Genomic DNA, 21,042 nt, shown 5'->3' with positions numbered 1-21,042 from the left:
ACCGTTATCGCGCAAATTCGCACGATAATCGTTACGTGTAAACGCAGCATAAGACTTCTTAATGGAGTCAGATACTGACTGAGGGTACTATTACACCAACAGATCTGACGACAGATTATCTGCCAAAGATTTGAAGCCAAACCCAGGAGTGGATTTGAAAAGAGGAGAAATCCAGTCTTTCCTTTATGACCTGATCTCTGTTTATAGTCTGTTCCTGGGTTTGGCTTCAAATCTTTGGCAGATAATCTTTCGTCAGATCTGTTGGTGGAATAGTACCCTTAGGGTGCGTTCACACCTACAGGATCTGCAGCAGATTTGATGCTGTGTTAAGTTATTTAAATGAAATCTGCTGCAGAAAATCAGCTGTAGATCCTGTAGGTGTGAACACACCATTAAAGGAAAAACTACCTCCAAAAGGTGGCATTATACAGAAGCATTGTATATCCTTCCTCACAGACAACCCAAAAAAGGGAAACCTGGTCTATCTAGTCTGTCTTTATATTATTTCCTTCCTTATTATCCTAGGAAACATATATGTTTATCTGGATAGATAGATAGATAGATAGATAGATAGATAGATAGATAGATAGATAGATAGGAGATAGATAGATAGATAGATAGATAGATAGATAGATAGGAGATAGATAGATAGATAGATAGATAGATAGGAGATAGATAGATAGATAGATAGGAGATAGATAGATAGATGATAGATAGATGATAGATAGATGATAGATAGATGATAGATAGATGATAGATATAGATAGATAGATAGATAGATAGATAGATAGATAGATAGATAGATAGTTAGATAGATATTTCGAACACACTGTAATCTATATGCATACAGGTATATGGGTGTCTATGACCCTGCTGTGACCACATTGTGCTCCTCTCACAGCCCGGGGGCGCTCCATACAAAGCTTAGCCTGTTCCACCTGAGGATAAAGAAGATCTCCACAGAACTCCATTCAGTCCCCAGTAACCTGAGAGCCGGAGCTCCTATCAGTCGCCTTTCCTGTGTGTGACCTAATAAGAGACCAGGCAAATGACCCAGGGACCACAACTCTCCATATACAGACTGATCCCGGCTACAGGTGACATTTCTCCATGCATCCCTGGGGCCACACACAGGGCATCTGTCAGGTCTGTGCCTTGTCCATTATACACTTGATATATAATAACGGGAATAATAAATTACTAGTTACACCAGGCATTTCTGAATAGCCACCCAGCAATTATCCAGGGTATCAAAGACGGAGGGGACGGACACCCTTTATATACCTGCCTATTTGTTCCAGCATCCCAATGGCAACACTGCCTGGCCTTGTCATAGGTACACTGGTTATTTGGATCCCCCAACAAACCACTGATATGTGAGGGCACAGTGCAGTTCCTAATTTACCCTCTGGGGGTGCTGATGCAAAACTAGTCAGGACTGCCCATAGATCGCAGCTGATCATAGGTGATCCCAGCAGAGGAATAATATGTGATCAGGTTATTGTTAGAAGAATCTTCTAACAAGGAAGGATTAATTGCATTACCTTAATGCATTAAGGTAATGCACATTAAAAAGAAAAAAAAAACCTAAACAATTAAAAATGTAAGAATAGATTGAGGCAAGTAAATTTATCATGTCCTTTGGTTATCGGCAACTGTATCATCCTGTAGTTACATTCTCTGCTTTATTTTATAGGAGACGGCTTCTTGCTGAATCAGACCGGCCCAGAGTACTCACAATATTATCTCATTACTTCCCATCCATTCCTATTATAAATTAACACTTGTTGTCTACTGCCGACAAATCGGCAAAAACTGCATAGAAACATAGAAGATTGTCGGCAGAAATAGACCACTTAGTTTATCTAGTCTGCCCTTTTAGTATTTCCTTTCTTATTATCTTAGGATAGATATAGGTTTATCCCAGGCAGGTTTAAATTCTGTTATTGTAGATTTACCAACCACCTCGGCTGGAAGTTTGTTCCAGGTAACTACTACTCTTTCAGTAGAATAAAATAGACGGGACAGTAACTGATTATAAACAGGGGTGGGATCCGGACAGTTTAGTAGAGTTTTCCCAAACCACTTGTTAAAATTGGCCATTAAATTGTCAAAGTCCTTTAAGTCAGTTTCATTCTTTTTTTTTTGACTGGCAGCAGTAATTGCCTCTCTGCTGCCACCAATGGCTGTGTTGCGTACTGCAGGCACCTGGCACTATATCCAAAAATCACAGTCAAACAAAAGATCTTTCGAGGAAGACTATTCATTTGTCTTTCACCCATTGTCATTGATCATGTACGGCCAGGCTAAACGACTGTGACAGCCAATACAGACTAAAACGTGTTTGGCTTTGTGTAAGAAACCATTGTTAATCAGATGATCGTTCGGCCATCTAATGTGCATGGCCGCCTTTAAAGAGAATGACTGATCTGTGTATCCAGTCACACAACAAACAGATGACGGCATAATGTAATCGGCAGGCTAATGATGAGTCCATCTGCCCATTATCTGCGCTGCCAGCCTCATCCAGGGTGCCACACCTATGATATTGGGAGAAGCATTCCCACTAGCCTCATTTTCTATTTCTGGGAAGGAACGTCATGGATCCATGGTGTACCTGGCTCTGAATCACAGTAATGTGAGTATGATCGGGATTAAAACTGACAAGTATTTCTAGGTTGAGTATATACGTCACACACTTACTACAGCAGGGTTGTCTCATGTTTTAAAAGTAGTTCAGCGATCAGCTGATCGCCCAAAATGATTCAGTGTAACTAACCCAGGTGGAACATTATAGTGTGGGTGTAGACTGCCTTCTATGCTGTCTCCTATACATTGTACACATAGAGAGGAGGGGATCCTCCTCCCATATATCTCTATAGCACAACTTTAGAAGCAGGAGCAGCAGCATGGAGGACATTATAGTGCAGAACTGAGCAGTGTAAACTGTGGAGCAAGCACTGAAATAAGATCTAATATTCACCGTAAGCTCCTTTATTCTCTTTGTCTCCATCTGGTTCTCTCTAGGCACTTTCCCTTTCTCTCCCTTACCCTTTACATAACCTTCAATGGACAGCATGTAAGGTGATCCCTCAGTGATGTGAAAATCCAGACCCAGTGGCGTAGCTACCATAGAGGCAGGGTAGGCGGTTGCTATGGGGCCCCTGCGGGAGGGGGGCCTGGGGGAGAAGCTAAGAGCGTATGTCCTTCTGCTTAACCCCTTATGTGTAACTGACCCAATGTTTACTTACATGCTGCAACACCAAAAAAGGGTTAACAGGCAGAAGACAGAGATCTCTGCTTCACTGCACTGATAACCCCTGACCTCTGGCAATAAAGTAGGAAAGGAAAATGCGCAGAGCTCCATGCAGAGGTCAGGGGCTATCAGTGGACGAGCAGTTAAGCAGATATCTCTTTGTCTTCTGAGCTTACACACTGCAGTACATAAGGGGCTAAGCAGAAGGTAGTCCGCTCCTGCAACAACGTATTTATCCATAACAGCTCCTAATGGGCCCTTATAGCTAAAAACAGTGGATTGTCATAGAATGCAGCCATTGGCTCCCAGCCCTGCCAGTCACTCTTGTGGCTGCAGCCAGGATTCTGCCAATATATTTTATTTTTTGGCCACATCATAGAGCATATACTGTATATATATAAATGTACAGTGCTTTGTGTTGTGCGTAGGGGAGGGGGGGGCCTCTTAATTTTTTTTGCTACGGGGCCCCGTGAATCCTAGCTACGCCCCTGTCCAGACCTGAACTGTTTTGCACAGTAAAACAATAGGAATGGGGCCTAAAATGTTGCTTAAGAAGAATCTGTAAGGCAGCATTCTGTGCATCCATGTGTTTGTCTCACCTCCATAATGGGACTAGACGCCAGGACTTTGTCCTCCACGTTAGTTTCGCTGGCAGAACCCCCAACGGTGGCAAAGTATCTCATGGCATACTTGGCAGAGACAGTTTTCCCTGCTCCAGACTCTCCACTGACAATGATTGACTGGTTCTTCTCATCCCTATGAGACAAAAAAAAATACAGGAATATTAGCAGAAACTGGATGGATTTATACAAAAGGATTTTACAATGAGCACAATGGTTGGAGGGTATATACTAATCTATTTTGACATTATTACTTTTTTTGTATAACAATTTAATAATGGCTTCCTCTAGCCTGGCCACCGCCACCATGACCATTAAATATGCATATTACAGGGTGATCTTATACATTCTTTATATCGTTCTCAATACTTTACGTATCACATTACACCTGGACAGCTTTTGGCTCCCTTAAAGTGGTACTCCGGTGAAAATCTTTTTTTTTTTTTTTTTTTTTTTTTAAATTAACTGCCTCAGGCAGACTCTATGAGAAGATTGCCAATCCGACAGGACAGAGGTAAGTATTAAGCCTCCATCTGTCAGTGTAAGTGGTCGGGACCCCTGTAGTCACGCTGCTGAGGTCCCAGTCAGTGACAGGTAGACTCTATGAGAAGATTGCCAATCCGACAGGACAGAGGTAAGTATTAAGCCTCCATCTGTCAGTGTAAGTGGTCGGGACCCCTGCAGTCACGCTGCTGAGGTCCCAGTCAGTGACAGGTAGACTCTATGAGAAGATTGCCAATAATAATGATCAGTGCTCTCTATAAGCAATCAATGATCCATATAAGCGATCTAATGATTACATATAAAAGTTTCTTAGGGGAACTTAAATAGTTAAAAAAAAATAATAATTAAAAAAATTAACCCTCCATAATAAAATTTAAAATCGCCCCCTTTTCCATTATACAAATAAAAATATATTTATAAAAAATAATAAACCTATTTATTATTGTAGCATGCGGAATTGCCTAATCTATTCAAATAGAACAATATTGTTTCCAGACAGCGAACAAAGTTTACGCAAAGAAAGAAAAAAAAACCACCAGGAATTTTTTTTTTAATTGTAAACAAGAAAAAAAATAATAAAAAGGCTTAAAAAAAAATTAGATCATTGCGCAAACAATAAGCCCCCAACCAGCCCTGTAGGTGGAAAAATCTAAGTGTTTTGGCTCTTAGAAGGTGAGGAGGAACACTTGGTCAGTGTAACCTGGACATCCGTGCATCAATGACCTTTGGTCCTGAAATGGTTAAGTTACTTCTCTGATCATAATAATTGACTGGGTTACCTGCAGTCCTATAGAAAAGCACAACACGTCAATACCCTCCGCTCTACAACATCTGCAGGATCACGCGCCTATATATTATTTTAAATGAAAAATCAATTCACAACCGTAGTGATTCCCTGGCCGATTCCCACCATGACGCAGCAGCGGGTTAATGATGGGTGAACGCTTCGCTCTTATTCTAGGCGGCCAAAAGCGACGCGTCAGCACAAAGTATGGTGAACGCATTAACCAGATGCAATAAAAATTAACAGGTCTGTGATCCCTCTGAACGCTGAGTAGTAAAAAATAAAAAAAAAGAATGAGTAAAATATAAAATATATCCATGTTTGGTGGAAGGAAGTTGCAATTTGAAATTTTAGATCTGAATTTTCTGGTCACATGGTCACCCATCTGCATCACACCTGCCCATATATAGTTCCCAATTTTCGACAGGATTCCCTGCTCCTGTACACTGATCAGCTGATCACTGGATGAATGTGTTTCCCAACCCATTGCTGCTCACAATCTACAGTCACTTTCCTAGGGGCTGTGCCTGGTACAGCGAAGTAAAAGGCTTGGCTGTTTAGTATGTACAGGAGCAGGGACACCTGTTTTTTCAACAAGACTCCCTGCTCCTGCACACCAGGCCATAGGATAAGTAGTAATTCATGTTTCTTACATTTCTAGATTACCAATAGCCACCCCAACCTTTATTATTCACCCCCATTGACATATCCATGCCACTTTATAGAGCACAGTCTGATCCACCATTCCTAAGAAAGCCGTTCTTCTTTAGTAACTCTACATTAATATATTTTTTTCATATGGCAAAGTATTAAATATTTCATATTCCTCATCGGTTGGAGGGTATATACTAATCCATTTTGACATTATTGCTTTTTTGTGAGGTATAACAATTTATTAATGGCTTCCTCTAGCCTGGCCACCGCCACCAGGCCTAAGTCATAACCATTAAATATGGATATACAGGGTGGATCTTATACATTCTTTATATCGTTCTCAATACTTTACGTCAGAGATGGGGAACCTTCCGCCCTCCAGCTGTTGTAAAACTACAGTTTACATCATAACTGGACAGCCTTTGGCTTCCTTAAAGGGGAACTCTGTCAAAAATCTTTTTCTTTGCAATAAACTCGTACCAGAAAATTACTTTATATAGATTTGTAATTTACTTCTATTTAACAATCTCCAGTTTTCTCGTACTTACCAGCCGCTGTATGTCCTGCAGGAAGTGGGGTATTCTTTTCAGTCTGCTCTCTGCTGCCACCTCTGCCTAAGTCAGGAACTGTCCAGAGCAGCAGCAAATACACATAGAAAACCTCTCCTGCTCTGGACAGTCCCTGAAATGGACAGAGGTGGCAGCAGAGAGCACTGTGTCAGACTGGAAAGAATATACCACTTCCTGCAGGACACACAGCAGCTGATAAGTACTGGAAGGCTAGAGATTTTTTTAAAAGAAGTAAATTGCAAATCTCTGGCACCAGTTGATTTAAAAAAAAAATTTATTGGGTGAACTACCCCTTTAAATTAATCTGTACTTAACCTACGTCACGAACACTAATGATCTCTTTCCACATAAAGTTGGTGTAAGACTTTATCGTAAATCACTTGTTTCCTGACACATTCTTTGTCCCTCCTTCTGTTTTGTAGGTCAGAAGATTTTATCCCGCATACAGAAATACAAAGTCATCAGAACAGCATTTTTAGCCGCCGTCTCAGGGGAAGCCGCTGTTAATTCACATTCACACCTTTGTTTCTCAGTAATTATCAGGCATCCCAATAAGTAAAGCTGCTGCAGAACCTCCAGGGAGACACAGCTGTCAGTCACAGCAATGAGATTTGATAGGAATGCATATGTGTGCATTAGCCAGCTATCTCTAAAAACAACCGGTTCAGACTTGTTTGGGCAAAGGTCATCATATGCTTCATGGATCAGAGCTGCCGGCGCTGTCATTTCCCTGCATTCCTTCTTCTATTAGTCTGACTAAAAAAAAAGGACCCGCCTGCTCCCCAGAGATGTCTGTGTTACTAAATCTGCTATATTATATACTCCAGAGCTGCACTCACTATTCTGTTGGTCTGTGAGGAATGAAAGGTGGAATCTGATTGGTTGCTAGGGGCAACTGAGCCAGTTTCACTTTACACCATGTTTGATAAATCTCCCCCAATGATTTCTTTCGAAAGTAATAGAGATCATCCAGAGCTGCACTCACTATTCTGCTGGTGGGGTCACTGTGTACATACATTACATTACTTATCCTGTACTGATCCTGAGTTACATCCTGTATTATACCCCAGAGCTGCACTCACTATTCTGCTGGTGGGGTCACTGTGTACATACATTACATTACTTATCCTGTACTGATCCTGAGTTACATCCTGTATTATACTCCACAGTGACCCCACCAGCAGAATAGTGAGTGCAGCTCTGGAGTATAATACAGGATGTAACTCAGGATCAGTACAGGATAAGTAATGTAATGTATGCACACAGTGACCTCACCAGCAGAATAGTGAGTGCAGCTCTGGAGTATAATACAGGATGTAACTCAGGATCAGTACAGGATAAGTAATGTAATGTATGTACACAGTGACCCCACCAGCAGAATAGTGAGTGCAGCGCTGGAGTATAATACAGGATGTAACTCCGGATCAGTACAGGATAAGTAAAGTGACTATAGACTACATATACTGTATTTATATTTTTTTTTATCTTTTAATTATTCCTGCAGTTTGTGCCGATGTAATGGGAAAAAAATACCGCCCTGCAGTTCCAGCTAGGAATCCCTGATCTATTGTTGTGCTCCTTGCAGTTACTCAGAGATAAACAGGCGGCACAAGGGAAAGCTGCGGTAATGTATGTCTACATAGAGGACACCCACAGACAGCAATAGTAATATGACAACAGGCTCTAAATGTTCCCCCTTACACCAGGATGGGGAGTCTGTATATACAGTTTCCATCATACCTGGACACCTCAAGTTTGGCATCATGGGAATTGTAGTTTTGCAAGAGCTGGAGGGCAGCGGCCTCCCCATCCCTGATGTACACTATGCAGAATAGTAGAGATACAAGACTGAAGGGACATGTACAGCCTGTGGTCACCACACTTAGGCAATGTTTAGCGATCTCCATACCCTGGACAGATGTATGGTGGGAAGCAGCTGGATGCCGGCTGTGATGTTTACAGCATGAAAAGATCTGCTGCCATTGATAAACCAGGCCGCCTGCAGGGACATCTACATGATATCAGCAGCTTTTATCTTTTATGATCATACAATCAATATATTCCTATGCGTTTCAATGCCCAATCATTGCCTGCCGGTGGGGGAACATGTGACCATTGCTGTGAAGACAAACTAACAAGTGGCACTTAAAGGGTTAAGCAACCTCTCCTGAGCCTGGAGGACTGAGCCCTGTGCCCAGCTCTATCAGTTCCTTAAAGGGGTAATCCCACAAACTAAAGTATTTTTTCTATTACATGTCTTTGATAAAATTATATAACTTTATAATATAACTTTTTTAAAGAAAATGTAAAAATGGTCCCTCTGCTGCCACCAATGGCTGTGTCAGAAACTGCTGGGCTGCTTAAGCCCTGGTGATTGACAGTTATCCCTGCTCAGCCAGCCAGAGCCAGGCCTGCAGCACTAGTGACACAGACAGCTTCCCCCAGTGTAATGTCTATTCTAATGGTAACATGTAATATATAGACATCAGGGGAGGCTGCAGCACTAGTGACACAGACAGCTTCCCCCAGTGTAATGTCTATTCTAATGGTAACATGTAATTTATAGACATCAGGGGAGGCTGCAGCACTAGTGATACAGATAGCTTCCCCCCAGTGTAAAGTCTATTCTAATGTTAACATACATTATATACATATCAGATAAGGCTTAGTAAGTAATATGTAACCGTGCTGGGACCAGGGCATGAACAACCCTGCAGTTCCTAACACAAACAATGGTGGCAGCAGAAAGGACATGTTGCACCTTACTGTCGACACACAATGAAAACATGTTAAAAAATTCCTTAATAAAGTTATATTACTTAAACTTTATTAAAGAAATAAATAAATAAAAAATTCGGTATTCGATAGAATACCCTTTTATGGTCCCCATGTACACTAGATAAAAGTCGGTAAAGCACTAACAAATGACGCTGGGGTAAAGAAGGATCAGGTATTCTATTTTCTAACCTAGTGGTCAATGGGAGGGTTAAAGGTTGTAAAATAATTGTCTTTAACAAACTAATCAAGGTAATAAAAACATGAAAAATAAAGCGGCCTGCCCATTATGTAAAGATTAGTGGTTAAAGGTGTCTGTTACCGCTTGAAGATGAAAGACTCGTTCCTGAGAGGACGGCATTGTTTGGTAAGTGACTATTGAAATGCATTGGGGCAAAATAATTCCCACCATCTGCATTCGTGTTTAATTGGAGCGTCTGCATATCTGAATATCTCCCTGTAATATCAGCACCCAGCTGGGATGTGTATCCTCACCAAAGAGTGGGCATGCTTGGATTACATATAGAAATAAAAAAGTTAAAGGGAAACTATCAGCAGGTAAGACGAATCTAACCTGCTGATAGCCCCATATTAGGCACGGAGTGCTGAGGATGAAGGTATGTCTCTTACCTTCATCCTCAGCGCCGTTCCTGCGCTGTTAGTTGTGCCCAGTAAGCCTTTGGGAGCACAGAGTGGGTGGCTATCGCCCCAACAAGCACTGATCCATCCCTCACCTGGGCCAGACCCCTCCACTGATAATCATTAAAGGAGGGGAGTTGTAGCCTCTCCACCCCTGGTTGGTGGCGCCCACAATGATTTTCAATGTAGAATGGAGGAGACCAACTGGGGGTGGTTCACCGTACAAGGGGCTATGATCGGATCGGTGCTCTGAAGGGCAGCAGCTCCTAAGGGCTTACTGGGCACAATAAACTGGAATGCTGCTGAGGATGAAGGTAGAAGACCTTGATCACAGGGCCCCGTGCCCCCTAGGGAGCTGTCAGCAGGTTAGATTTGTCTAACCTTCTGATAGCTCCTCTTTAAAAGGGGTTATCCAGGCAAAGAAAAACATGGCCACTTTTTTCCAAAAACAGCACCTATTCTGTCCTCAGTTTGGGTGTGGGGTATTGTAGCTCAGTTCCACTGTAGTAAGTGGCCCTGGATTGTAATACCACACACAACCCAAGGACAGGGGTGGTGCTGGTTTTGCAAGAAAGTAGTTGTGATTTTTTTTAACAAACCTCGATAACCCATGTTACACAGTTATAAAGGTCATTAAAAAAAAATTGTAACAAAAAGTTAGAGGAAGAAAAAATACGTAACTCATATGTAAATGAGAAAATACCATCAAGTGTGCTGTTCTGTTATCGTAATCTGAAAAATTCACAGTTCTTACCTTTAGATAATTAATCCGAAGAAAAATCCAGAAAACCCTTTAACTAGGCCAAAATGGCTTCGCCGCTGCTGAGCAGCCACATTATCTGCTGTTTGTAGGTTTTCTGTTACTTCCCATTCTCTACCCTCTTACGCTGCACTATTCATAATATATCCCCCAGCGAGCGATAAATCCTAATGAAACTCACGTCTGACATGGTTACTTTGCAGATATTGTTCACTTCATCATTCGGGGAGGGGTTCACATCAGGTGAGCTGCTTAATGGCGAAGCTCTCGCCTACGCACAAATACACAGTATATAAGGAAGAGTTACAGATGGTTGAGATTATTGGGCCATGTCCGTAAGCTGGGGCCTCAGCCTACTGGTATATGTATACACAAAGCCTTCAATGTTCATGCATGATCAATTCTCCTATATAAGGAAGGATCTGAACTCCTGTGATCACTCATATGGTGAGAATAAATGGGTCCTGGTAATGACCAATCCCTCAGCTTATAGATAATGGGAGTCTGGGAGCTGGGACCCCCACTGATACTGAATGAACGTACAACTGGCTATACATATGTGGCCATTTCTCCCAAGAAGTGGATGGGACTAGCTATCATATGATGATCAATATATCCTTAGGGCATATTCACACAGCTAAAACATGAAAAATACACTTCAAAGTCTACATCCAAAGTTTTGCACAAAAAAAAAATTCCCATTAAATTCAACAGGAAATCCTACAAATCATACTCTGCATTTTTCTATGTGTTTCCGCAGAAACTATAAAGTTCATGTGAAAATCAGGGGCGTAGATCCAGATTAATTCTAGATATATATTCTGCTGGACTTTATTTTGCTCTGTGATTATCTCTCCCAGCATTACAAAAAAGCTACAATGTTGCAGATAAAGTCTGCCAGGGACTTGTTTAAATCAGCTGTCTCAGGCCCCCTTCACACGTCCGTGTCAGTTTTTACTGTCAGGAAATCCTGATCAGGAGACCTTAAATGTCATCAGGAAAGTATCAGGATTTCCTGACAGTAATCCGTTTTTACCATCAGGAAACCATCAGGAAAAACCTTCAGGATTTCCTGATGAGATAATATTGTCTAGTATGCCAACATAAATCACAGGTACCCGTGTACCTGGATGGCCACAGGCTGCAGAACTACAACTCCCATCATGGCCTGCCAGCAGAGCCATGATGGGAGTTGTACTTCTGCAACCTGGATGGCCACAGGCTGCAGAACTACAACTCCCATCATGGCCTGCCAGCAGAGCCATGATGGGAGTTGTACTTCTGCAACCTGGATGGCCACAGGCTGCAGAACTACAACTCCCATCATGGCCTGCCAGCAGAGCCATGATGGGAGTTGTACTTCTGCAACCTGGATGGCCACAGGCTGCAGAACTACAACTCCCATCATGGCCTGCCAGCAGAGCCATGATGGGAGTTGTACTTCTGCAACCTGGATGGCCACAGGCTGCAGAACTACAACTCCCATCATGGCCTGCCAGCAGAGCCATGATGGGAGTTGTACTTCTGCAACCTGGATGGCCACAGGCTGCAGAACTACAACTCCCATCATGGCCTGCCAGCAGAGCCATGATGGGAGTTGTACTTCTGCAACCTGGATGGCCACAGGCTGCAGAACTACAACTCCCATCATGGCCTGCCAGCAGAGCATGGTGGGAGTAGTAGTCCTAAGGGGTAATCTCACCTGTCCCGGATCCTGCTCTGTCGGGGCCGCGAGGTTGGGGTCCGGGTCAGAGTGCAGTGCTGAGGTCCGGGCAGCGGCGGCGGTCGGAGGTGCGGAGCATCCGGCGGGCGGCCCGGTGGTGAGTTCCCGGGGGGGGGGGGGGGGGGGGGGGGAGGAGAGGGTCAGATGCGGCAGCGGCGGCGGCGGCGGGGGCGGGGGGACGGGGGCGGCGGAGGTACTGGGGGTTAGGCGGCGGCGGCGGGGGGATCTGTAGTGCCGGGCAGAGTGTGCGGTGCGGTGCGGGGGGGATGGGGGTGTGCGGGTGATCGGACGGCGGCCGGGGCTGGCTCTCTACCAGTCCGGAATCGCGGACACTTTCCTGATATACATCAGGAAAATGCCCGTGATTCCGGCGCTCCCATAGACTTCTATGGGGGCGTCCGTGCCGGATTTCCGGACGAAAATAGGACAGGATCTAAAAAATCCGGTCCTATTTTCCGGAACGGACACCCTTCCGGAAAAATCCGGAAGGGTGTCCGTGTCTAATGTTAGTCTATGAGTCCGGAAATCCGTCCGGATTTCCTGATAGGAAATCCGGACAGATTTTCCGGACGTGTGAAGGGGGCCTCAGAGAGAAAAGCTCACACACAGATTTTTGTGTCTTCAGCAGAAAGCAGCAGCTCAGAACTGAGGGGAGGAGACTGAATAGATAATAATAATAATGGAAGAAATTGTTAGTCTCATCATGGAAAGCAACTTATTAAAAGTAAAGTTTGAGTGCAGTATCCCTTTAAAAATCCACCTTAACCCCCTCCCGCCACTGTACTGTAAATTAACGTTGTTGCAGGCACAGAAGCTGCGCCTGTGTCATCCGCGGCAGGTCCCGGCTATCAGTGATGCATGTTTGCAGCATCTATAGGGCTCCTGAAGGTGCCCATCGGGGCTCTGCGAAGTGAGCCTCAGGCTTCCGGTTTCCGGGCTACGGAGGCCGGCGGGGGGAGGGAAGGCAGGGCAGGCGTCGGGGTGCGGCTGTGCGCACTGCCCCCTCCCCTCTCTCCCCTGCCGCTGTCACGAGATTGTAACAGCAGCAGGGGACAGAGGAGAGAGGGCAGACAAAGGGACATCAGCTTATAAGATCATTATGATCCCATAAGATGATGTCTGAAAACGACCTAGGCATTGATGTATCAATGACCCCAGGTAGTGAAAGAGTTAAAATGTATCTTCTCACATGACACAGGGACAGAAATTTCCTACGAGTTCCAAAGTGCATTGTACTTCGTGCGGGGGTCCCTTCAATTACGAATCAGCTGGGATTGAGTCTCACAGGCGACAGTCATTGCCATTCTGTGACATGTAACCGACGGGTTACTGCTTTTAAGGTGGATTTCAAGTGGCTTCAATTGAGTTTTTAAATATTTATATTTCAAAATAAAAAATAAATAACCCGACCGCCTTCAATCTGCTCTAAATGTCAAAACAGTGAACCGAAAAAAGCCGAGATCTGCGCGGGAGACGGGTTTCGCTTATAATGGAGCGGCCGGGCTAATAACACCTCACAGCGTGACAGACGCTCAGGGGACTGTTCCGTCTGCATCCAAAGTTCACATCAATTTCCCTGGCTCACTTAAACTAAAGATGTTATGCGATGTTTATGTCGCATTCCCCCACGTGTTCGCACCACTGGTGAGACTAGTCTACTGTACTGTATGTAGGATGGCGTCTTACAGAGGTGTTAGGTCTCCCCGAGGGCCAGACAACCTCAATGACACCATCACCTCTTACGTCTGTCCTGCATACTGCTACTACATACTGTCATTTTGTACAAGCTTAGGTATAAAAAGTAAAAAAAAAAACTGCAACTAAAGGAGACCTGGCAGACCAGGCAATGCTCCTTGGATAAAAAGTATGCAGATTAGCTCTCCTGCAAAATATAGAAAGCTGCCTCTCCAGTGCCACCTAGTGGAGCTTATAGCTATTCTTGCCCTATATTTTGTTTATATTTATATTAACATTTACAGAAACTTTTACAGGTTTGTAAATTACTTCTATATAAAACTCTCCAGTCTTCCAGTACTTATCAGCAGCTGTTTGTCCTGCAGGAAGTGGTGTATTCTTTCCAGTGTGACACCACTTCCTGCACGACATACAGCAGTTGATAAGTACTGGAAGATTTAAGATTTTTTTAACATAAGTCATTCAAAAGTTTATATACCTTTCTGGCACGAGTTGCTTTTTCCCTCTGGAGTACCCCTTTAAGGCTATGTTCACACTACGTAAGAGACCGGCTGTTCTCTGATCCGGCCGGGATCCCATGTCAGATAAGGTTATGTTGCACTCCGCAAAAAGTACGGCCATTGTTGCCGATGGCAACAACGGATGTACTTTTACGTAGTGTGAACATAGCCTAAGGGTGCGTTCACATGTACAGGATCTGCAGCAAATTTGATGGTGCAGATTTGAAGCTGCAGATTCAAAGCAAATGAATTCTGGGCCATTAAATATGCTGCAGATCTGCTGCAGATCCTGTACGTGTGAACGCACCCTTAGTGTAGAAGTAAGGCCCAGGAATACCCCTTTAGGGTGAGCTGACACGAACAGGATCTGCAGCAGATTTAACGGCGCAGATTTGAAGCTGCAGATTCAAAGCAAATGAATTCTGGACCATCAAATCTGCTGCGGAACTGCTGCAGATTCAAATGTGCGCCTTCAAATGTGCTGCAGATCCTGTAGGTGTGAACGCACCCTTAAATTCCTGAGTGCCTTGACCCTAGATGTAGTCGTGAAAAATTATTCTTTCCCTGGGTATTACAGTTGCATTGCAGAGAAACCTTCCTATGACCATAGCTATAGGTATCCACATAGTAGTCACCCATAGTCAGGCATATAACTGGGGCATGGCATATTAGTAGTTGTAGTTTTGCAACAGGTTGGAAATCACTGTCCAACACAGTCCACTGTAGATTCAACTTTGCAATAGGGTCAGGCCTCAAAAATTGCTTTCTAATGTTTTAAAAAATTTGAAAAAGCATGACTGCTTTCTTCCAATTAGAGCGCCACCACTGTCTGCAGGTTGTGTGAGGTACTGCAGCTCAGCCCCATTCCCCTCATATGGAGCTATACTGGACAATCCCATTCATGATGACAATAGGATGCCTATCTGCTTTCAGGGCCAGGTATAACGCATGCAGCGGTTATATAAGCACAGCAGGCTGGCGATGATAACACGTGAGGCGATAAGTAACAATACATGTCACAGCCAAATGACTCTGATAAAACGTTCGCGCACATAAAAGCCTCCATTAATAATTAATATTCGGCCCTTCTCCGGGGAGATAGTTGGGCCTCTTTGTTCTGATTCTTAAAGGTTACGCTCTGGACAGCTGCTGCTTCTTATTGCTTTTGTCATCAATGTAAATGGAGTTTCAGATCTGCCCGAAACACGTCGGGACTCCGACTGGATTTACTCAAGGCTATAAATCTTGCAGGTTTTTTTTTTTTTTTTTTTACGCCTCTGAATATTAATGCCGAAATGCAATTAAAAGATCTTTTTGGGAAAGCAGCCAAAGTGTCAGTGTCGCTCCTGTCTATGGTTAGCAAACTGCGGAGGAAGGGACTGAAGATTGTGCGGCAAATGAGAAGGGTGATACACAAGGCAGCTCATCGCCAGGATAACTATTCATAAGATTAAGTAAACAGGGGAAAAAATTCCAGATTTATGCAAAAAGACCAGGTACAACTGTATCCACTTCAAAGCAGAGTACAGGCGATTCAGCTCACAGAGCATTGTCTACACTGGATACAATTGTATCACTTCTCAGCTGAGAGCAGGACTAACTATGTACAATGTATCAGTCTGGAGTCCAGGCTGCAGAGCTCACAGAGCATTGTCTAGACTGGATACAATAGTATCACTTCTCAGCTGAGAGCAGGACTAGCTGTGTACAATGTATCAGTCTGGAGTCCAGGCTGCAGAGCTCACAGAGCATTGTCTAGACTGGATACAATAGTATCACTTCTCAGCTGAGAGCAGGACTAGCTATGTACAATGTATCAGTCTGGAGTCCAGGCTGCAGAGCTCACAGAGCATTGTCTAGACTGGATACAATAGTATCACTTCTCAGCTGAGAGCAGGACTAGCTATGTACAGTGTATCAGTCTGGAGTCCAGGCTGCAGAGCTCACAGAGCATTGTCTAGGCTGGATACAATAGTATCACTTCTCAGCTGAGAGCAGGACTAGCTATGTACAATGTATCAGTCTGGGGTCCAGGCTGTAGAGCTCACAGAGCATTGTCTAGTCTGGATACAATTGTATCACTCCTCAGCTGAGAGCAGGACTAGCTATGTACAATGTATCAGTCTGGAGTCCAGGCTGCAGAGCTCACAGAGCATTGTCTAGACTGGATACAATAGTATCACCTCTCACCTATCACCTTTTTTTTTCAGCCAAAGGAAAAAAGGTGCAAAAATTGTGCATTATTTATCAAGGCCCGTGCTCCTATGATAACTTTTACGCAAGGACCAGAGGTTTTTGCGCAGTATAGAAAAAGTGAGCAAGCACCAAAAAAAATGTGCAAATGATACAACCCCCCAAAAAAATATTAGAAAGTTGTGGAACTTTCCAATTATGTATAGAATAGGCATCATGTACATGTATCTTATACAGGAGAACCTCTTATATGTTCATACAGTAGTCTCCAGCCTGCTTTCCTGGAGACATCTATGGTAAACCTGCTATTGAGGATACATGGTAAACACATCCCCTGCTCTGTCTTAGGCTAGGTTCACACTATGTTTTTGTAATCCATTTTTTGCAACGAAAAAAAAAAAAAAGTGCCTTTGTGTGCAAAACACATCCGTTTTTTTTGTAACGGACACAGAAATTGAGGTTGACTAAGTTTTTGTACATTAAAAAAAAAAACGGATCTGTTTTGATCTTTTTTTTCTATAATGGAAGTTAATGGAAAAACAGATCAAAACGGATGCACACAAAGGCATCCGTTTTTTTCATGTTTTTTTTTTTGTGCAAAAAATGGATGAAAAAAAACGGATTGCAAAAACGTAGTGTGAATCAAGCCTTACTGAATAAGGCTGTGTTCACACTGCATTTTTGCAATCTGTTTTTTACAAAAAAACAAATGCATTTGTGTGCATCAGTTTTGATCTGGTTTTCCATTGACTTCCATTATAAAAAAAAAAAAAGAATCAAAAAGCATCCATCTTTTTAGCGTACACACAAATGTGGTTGACCACGTTTTTGTGTACACTAAAAAAAAAACAGATGACTTTAGATCAGTTTTTGATTTTGTTTATAATGGAAGTCAATGAAAAAATGGATGCACACAAATGTATCAGTTTGTGTTGCATAAAACGGATGAAAAAAAGCAGTGTGAACCAGGCCTAACTTGTCCATTCAGGATACTGGGATAGCTGGGTGACATCCCAAGAGTGTTGTAATGGCTGCTAAAGCAGCTTTCTTGATGAATAGAATTTACATCAACCTGACAATGTGAGTTTTTCTAGGCTTACACAAAATGAATATATGGTAAGATACCTGGCCATCTGCTTATATGCTTCTTCTGCCACAGCAAATATATGGGGGTCCATATCGCCCATGTTCTGCCCGCTGTAGGCATAGATGACATCTTCGCCGTAGATTGGCAACTGTTCATAAGGATTTATGGCAACTAGAACAATTCCTAGGGAGAGAAGAGAGGACGCTGTTTAAGAAGCAGCAGTATAAAGAGAGAGGAGGGGGATGCAGCTGCAGTTTCTCTTTGATAAAAGAGCATGAACAACAGTGACCCAAACCAATGGTGGGTCTGCCCTACTACCCAGCAGCATTACAGAACCTATAAGACTCCAAATAAATCCCCCAAGATCAGGCCGGACTCACCGCAGTATGTGTAGATGTGGTTGGATTCCAAGAAGCGGACTTTGAGGTTATGGAGAACGGCCGGTTCATGGAGGTAACTGAGCGCCGTCAGGTCATTTTCTCCCACCAGGATATCTGGATTACGTAGGTGAGGTAATGTGTCCAGAGCCACAGGGTACTCCAGAACCTGCGGGGAGAAGGTACCACACGTTAGATACACACCAAGAGAACATGGGAAGACCGTATGCTACATGTTAGATACACACGAGAACCAGGGTAGATGATACGGCACATATTAGATACACACTGAGAGAACCAGGGCAGATGGTACACCACATATTAGATACACACCGAGATCCAGGGCAGATGATACGGCACACATTAGATACACACTGAGAGATCCAGGGCAGATGATACGGCACATATTAGAAACACACGAGAACCAGGGCAGATGATACGGCACACATTAGATACACACCGAGATCCAGGGCAGATGATACGGCACACATTAGATACACACTGAGAGATCCAGGGCAGATGATACGGCACATATTAGAAACACACGAGAACCAGGGCAGATGGTACACCACATATTAGATACACACTGAGAGAACCAGGGCAGATGGTACACCACATATTAGATACACACCGAGAACCAGGGCAGATGATACGGCACACATTAGATACACACGAGAACCAGGGCAGACAGTACACCACATGTTAGATACACACCGAGAACCAGGGCAGATGATACGGCACACATTAGATACACACGAGAACCAGGGCAGACAGTACACCACATGTTAGATACACACCAAGATCCAGGGCAGATGGTACGGCACATATTAGATACACACGAGAACCAGGGCAGACAGTACACCACATGTTAGATACACACCAAGATCCAGGGCAGATGGTACGGCACATACTAGATACACACAGAGATCCAGGGCAGATGGTACGCCACATATTAGATACACACCGAGATCCAGGGCAGATGGTACGGCACATGTTAGATACACACTGAGAGAACCGGGGTAGACTGTGCGCCACATGTTAGATACACACTAAGAGACAGGGCAGACAGTGCGCCACATGTTAGATACACAGAGAAAGAGACAGGGCAGAGGGTGCGCCACATGTTAGATACACAGAGAGAGAGACAGGGCAGACGGTGCGCCACATGTTAGATACACACTGAGAGACAGGGCAGACGGTGCGCCACATGTTAGATACACAGAGAGACAGGGCAGACGGTGCGCCACATGTTAGATACACAGAGAGACAGGGCAGACGGTGCGCCACATGTTAGATACACAGAGAGACAAGGCAGACGGTGCGCCACATGTTAGATACACACAGAGAACACGGGCAGAGGGTGCGCCACATGTTAGTTACACAGAGAGAGAGAGACAGGGCAGACGATACGCCACATGTTAGATACACACTGAGAGACAGGGCAGACGGTGCGCCACATGTTAGATACACACTGAGAGAGACAGGGCAGACGGTGCGCCACATGTTAGATACACAGAGAGAGAGAGACAGGGCAGATGGTGCGCCACATGTTAGATACACAGAGAGACAGGGCAGACGGTGCGCCACATGTTAGATACACAGAGAGACAGGGCAGACGGTGCGCCACATGTTAGATACACACTGAGAGACAGGGCAGACTGTGCGCCACATGTTAGATACACACTGAGAGAACCGGGGTAGACGGTACGCCACATGTTAGACACACCCTGAGAGACAGGGCAGAGGGTGCGCCACATGTTAGATACACAGAGAGAGAGACAGGGCAGAGGGTGCGCCCCATGTTAGATACACAGAGAGAGAACACGGGCAGAGGGTGCGCCACATGTTAGATACACAGAGAGAGACAGGGCAGACGGTTCGCCACATGTTAGATACACACTGAGAGCCAGGGCAGATGGTGCGCCACATGTTAGATACACAGAGAGACAGGGCAGACGGTGCGCCACATGTTAGATACACAGAGAGACAGGGCAGACGGTGCGCCACATGTTAGATACACAGAGAGAGAGAGACAGGGCAGACGGTGCGCCACATGTTACATACACAGAGAGAGAGAGACAGGGCAGACGGTGCGCCACATATTAGATACACAGAGAGAGACAGGGCAGATGGTGCGCCACATGTTGGATACACACTGAGAGAACACGGGCAGACGGTGCGCCACATGTTAGATACACACTGAGAGAACACAGGCAGATGGTGCGCCACATGTTAGATACACAGACAGAGAGAGAGACAGGGCAGACGGTGCGCCACATGTTGGATACACAGAGAGAGAGACAATGCAGATAGTACGCCACATGTTAGATACACACTGAGAGAACCAGGGCAGACGGTGCGCCACATGTTAGATACACAGAGAGACAGGGCAGACGGTACGCCACGTTAGATACACACTGAGAGAACACGGGCAGACGGTGCGCCACATGTTAGATACACACTGAGAGAACACGGGCAGACGGTATGCCACATGTTAGATACACAGAGAGAGACAGGGCAGACGGTGCGCCACATGTTGGATACACACTGAGAGAACACGGGCAGATGGTGCGCCACATGTTAGATACACAGAGAGAGAGAGACAGGGCAGACGGTGTGCCACATGTTAGATACACACTGAGAGAACACGGGCACACGGTACACCACATATTAGATACATACTGAGAGAACCAGGGCAGACGGTACAACACATATTTGATACACACTGAGAGAGGCAGGGTAGACGGTACAATACATATTAGATACACACAGAGAGACCCAGGGCAGATTGTACACCCCCTATTAGATACACACCGAGATCCAGGGCAGATGATACGGCACACATTAGATACACACTGAGAGAACCAGGGCAGATGATACGGCACATATTAGAAACACACGAGAAC

The 21,042-nt window shown here is 44.4% G+C and overlaps 1 protein-coding gene across 1 annotated transcript in view; it reads right to left on the bottom strand.

The window, feature by feature from the left end:
• The window catches only part of MYO5B (myosin VB), a 156,565-nt gene that overhangs the window by 66,010 nt on the left and 69,513 nt on the right, over window positions 1-21,042 (bottom strand). Inside the window, exons 3-5 of the mRNA XM_069963199.1 lie at window positions 18,140-18,305; window positions 17,798-17,942; window positions 3,856-4,012 (exon numbers count right to left, since the gene is read on the bottom strand). Coding sequence (XP_069819300.1) covers window positions 3,856-4,012; window positions 17,798-17,942; window positions 18,140-18,305 — 468 coding nt within the window. The remainder of the gene's footprint in view (window positions 1-3,855; window positions 4,013-17,797; window positions 17,943-18,139; window positions 18,306-21,042) is intronic.

This window comes from Dendropsophus ebraccatus, chromosome 3 (genome assembly GCF_027789765.1).
Source record: "Dendropsophus ebraccatus isolate aDenEbr1 chromosome 3, aDenEbr1.pat, whole genome shotgun sequence".
NCBI lineage: Eukaryota > Metazoa > Chordata > Amphibia > Anura > Hylidae > Dendropsophus > Dendropsophus ebraccatus.
This window is presented reverse-complemented; position numbering and strand designations above follow the sequence as displayed.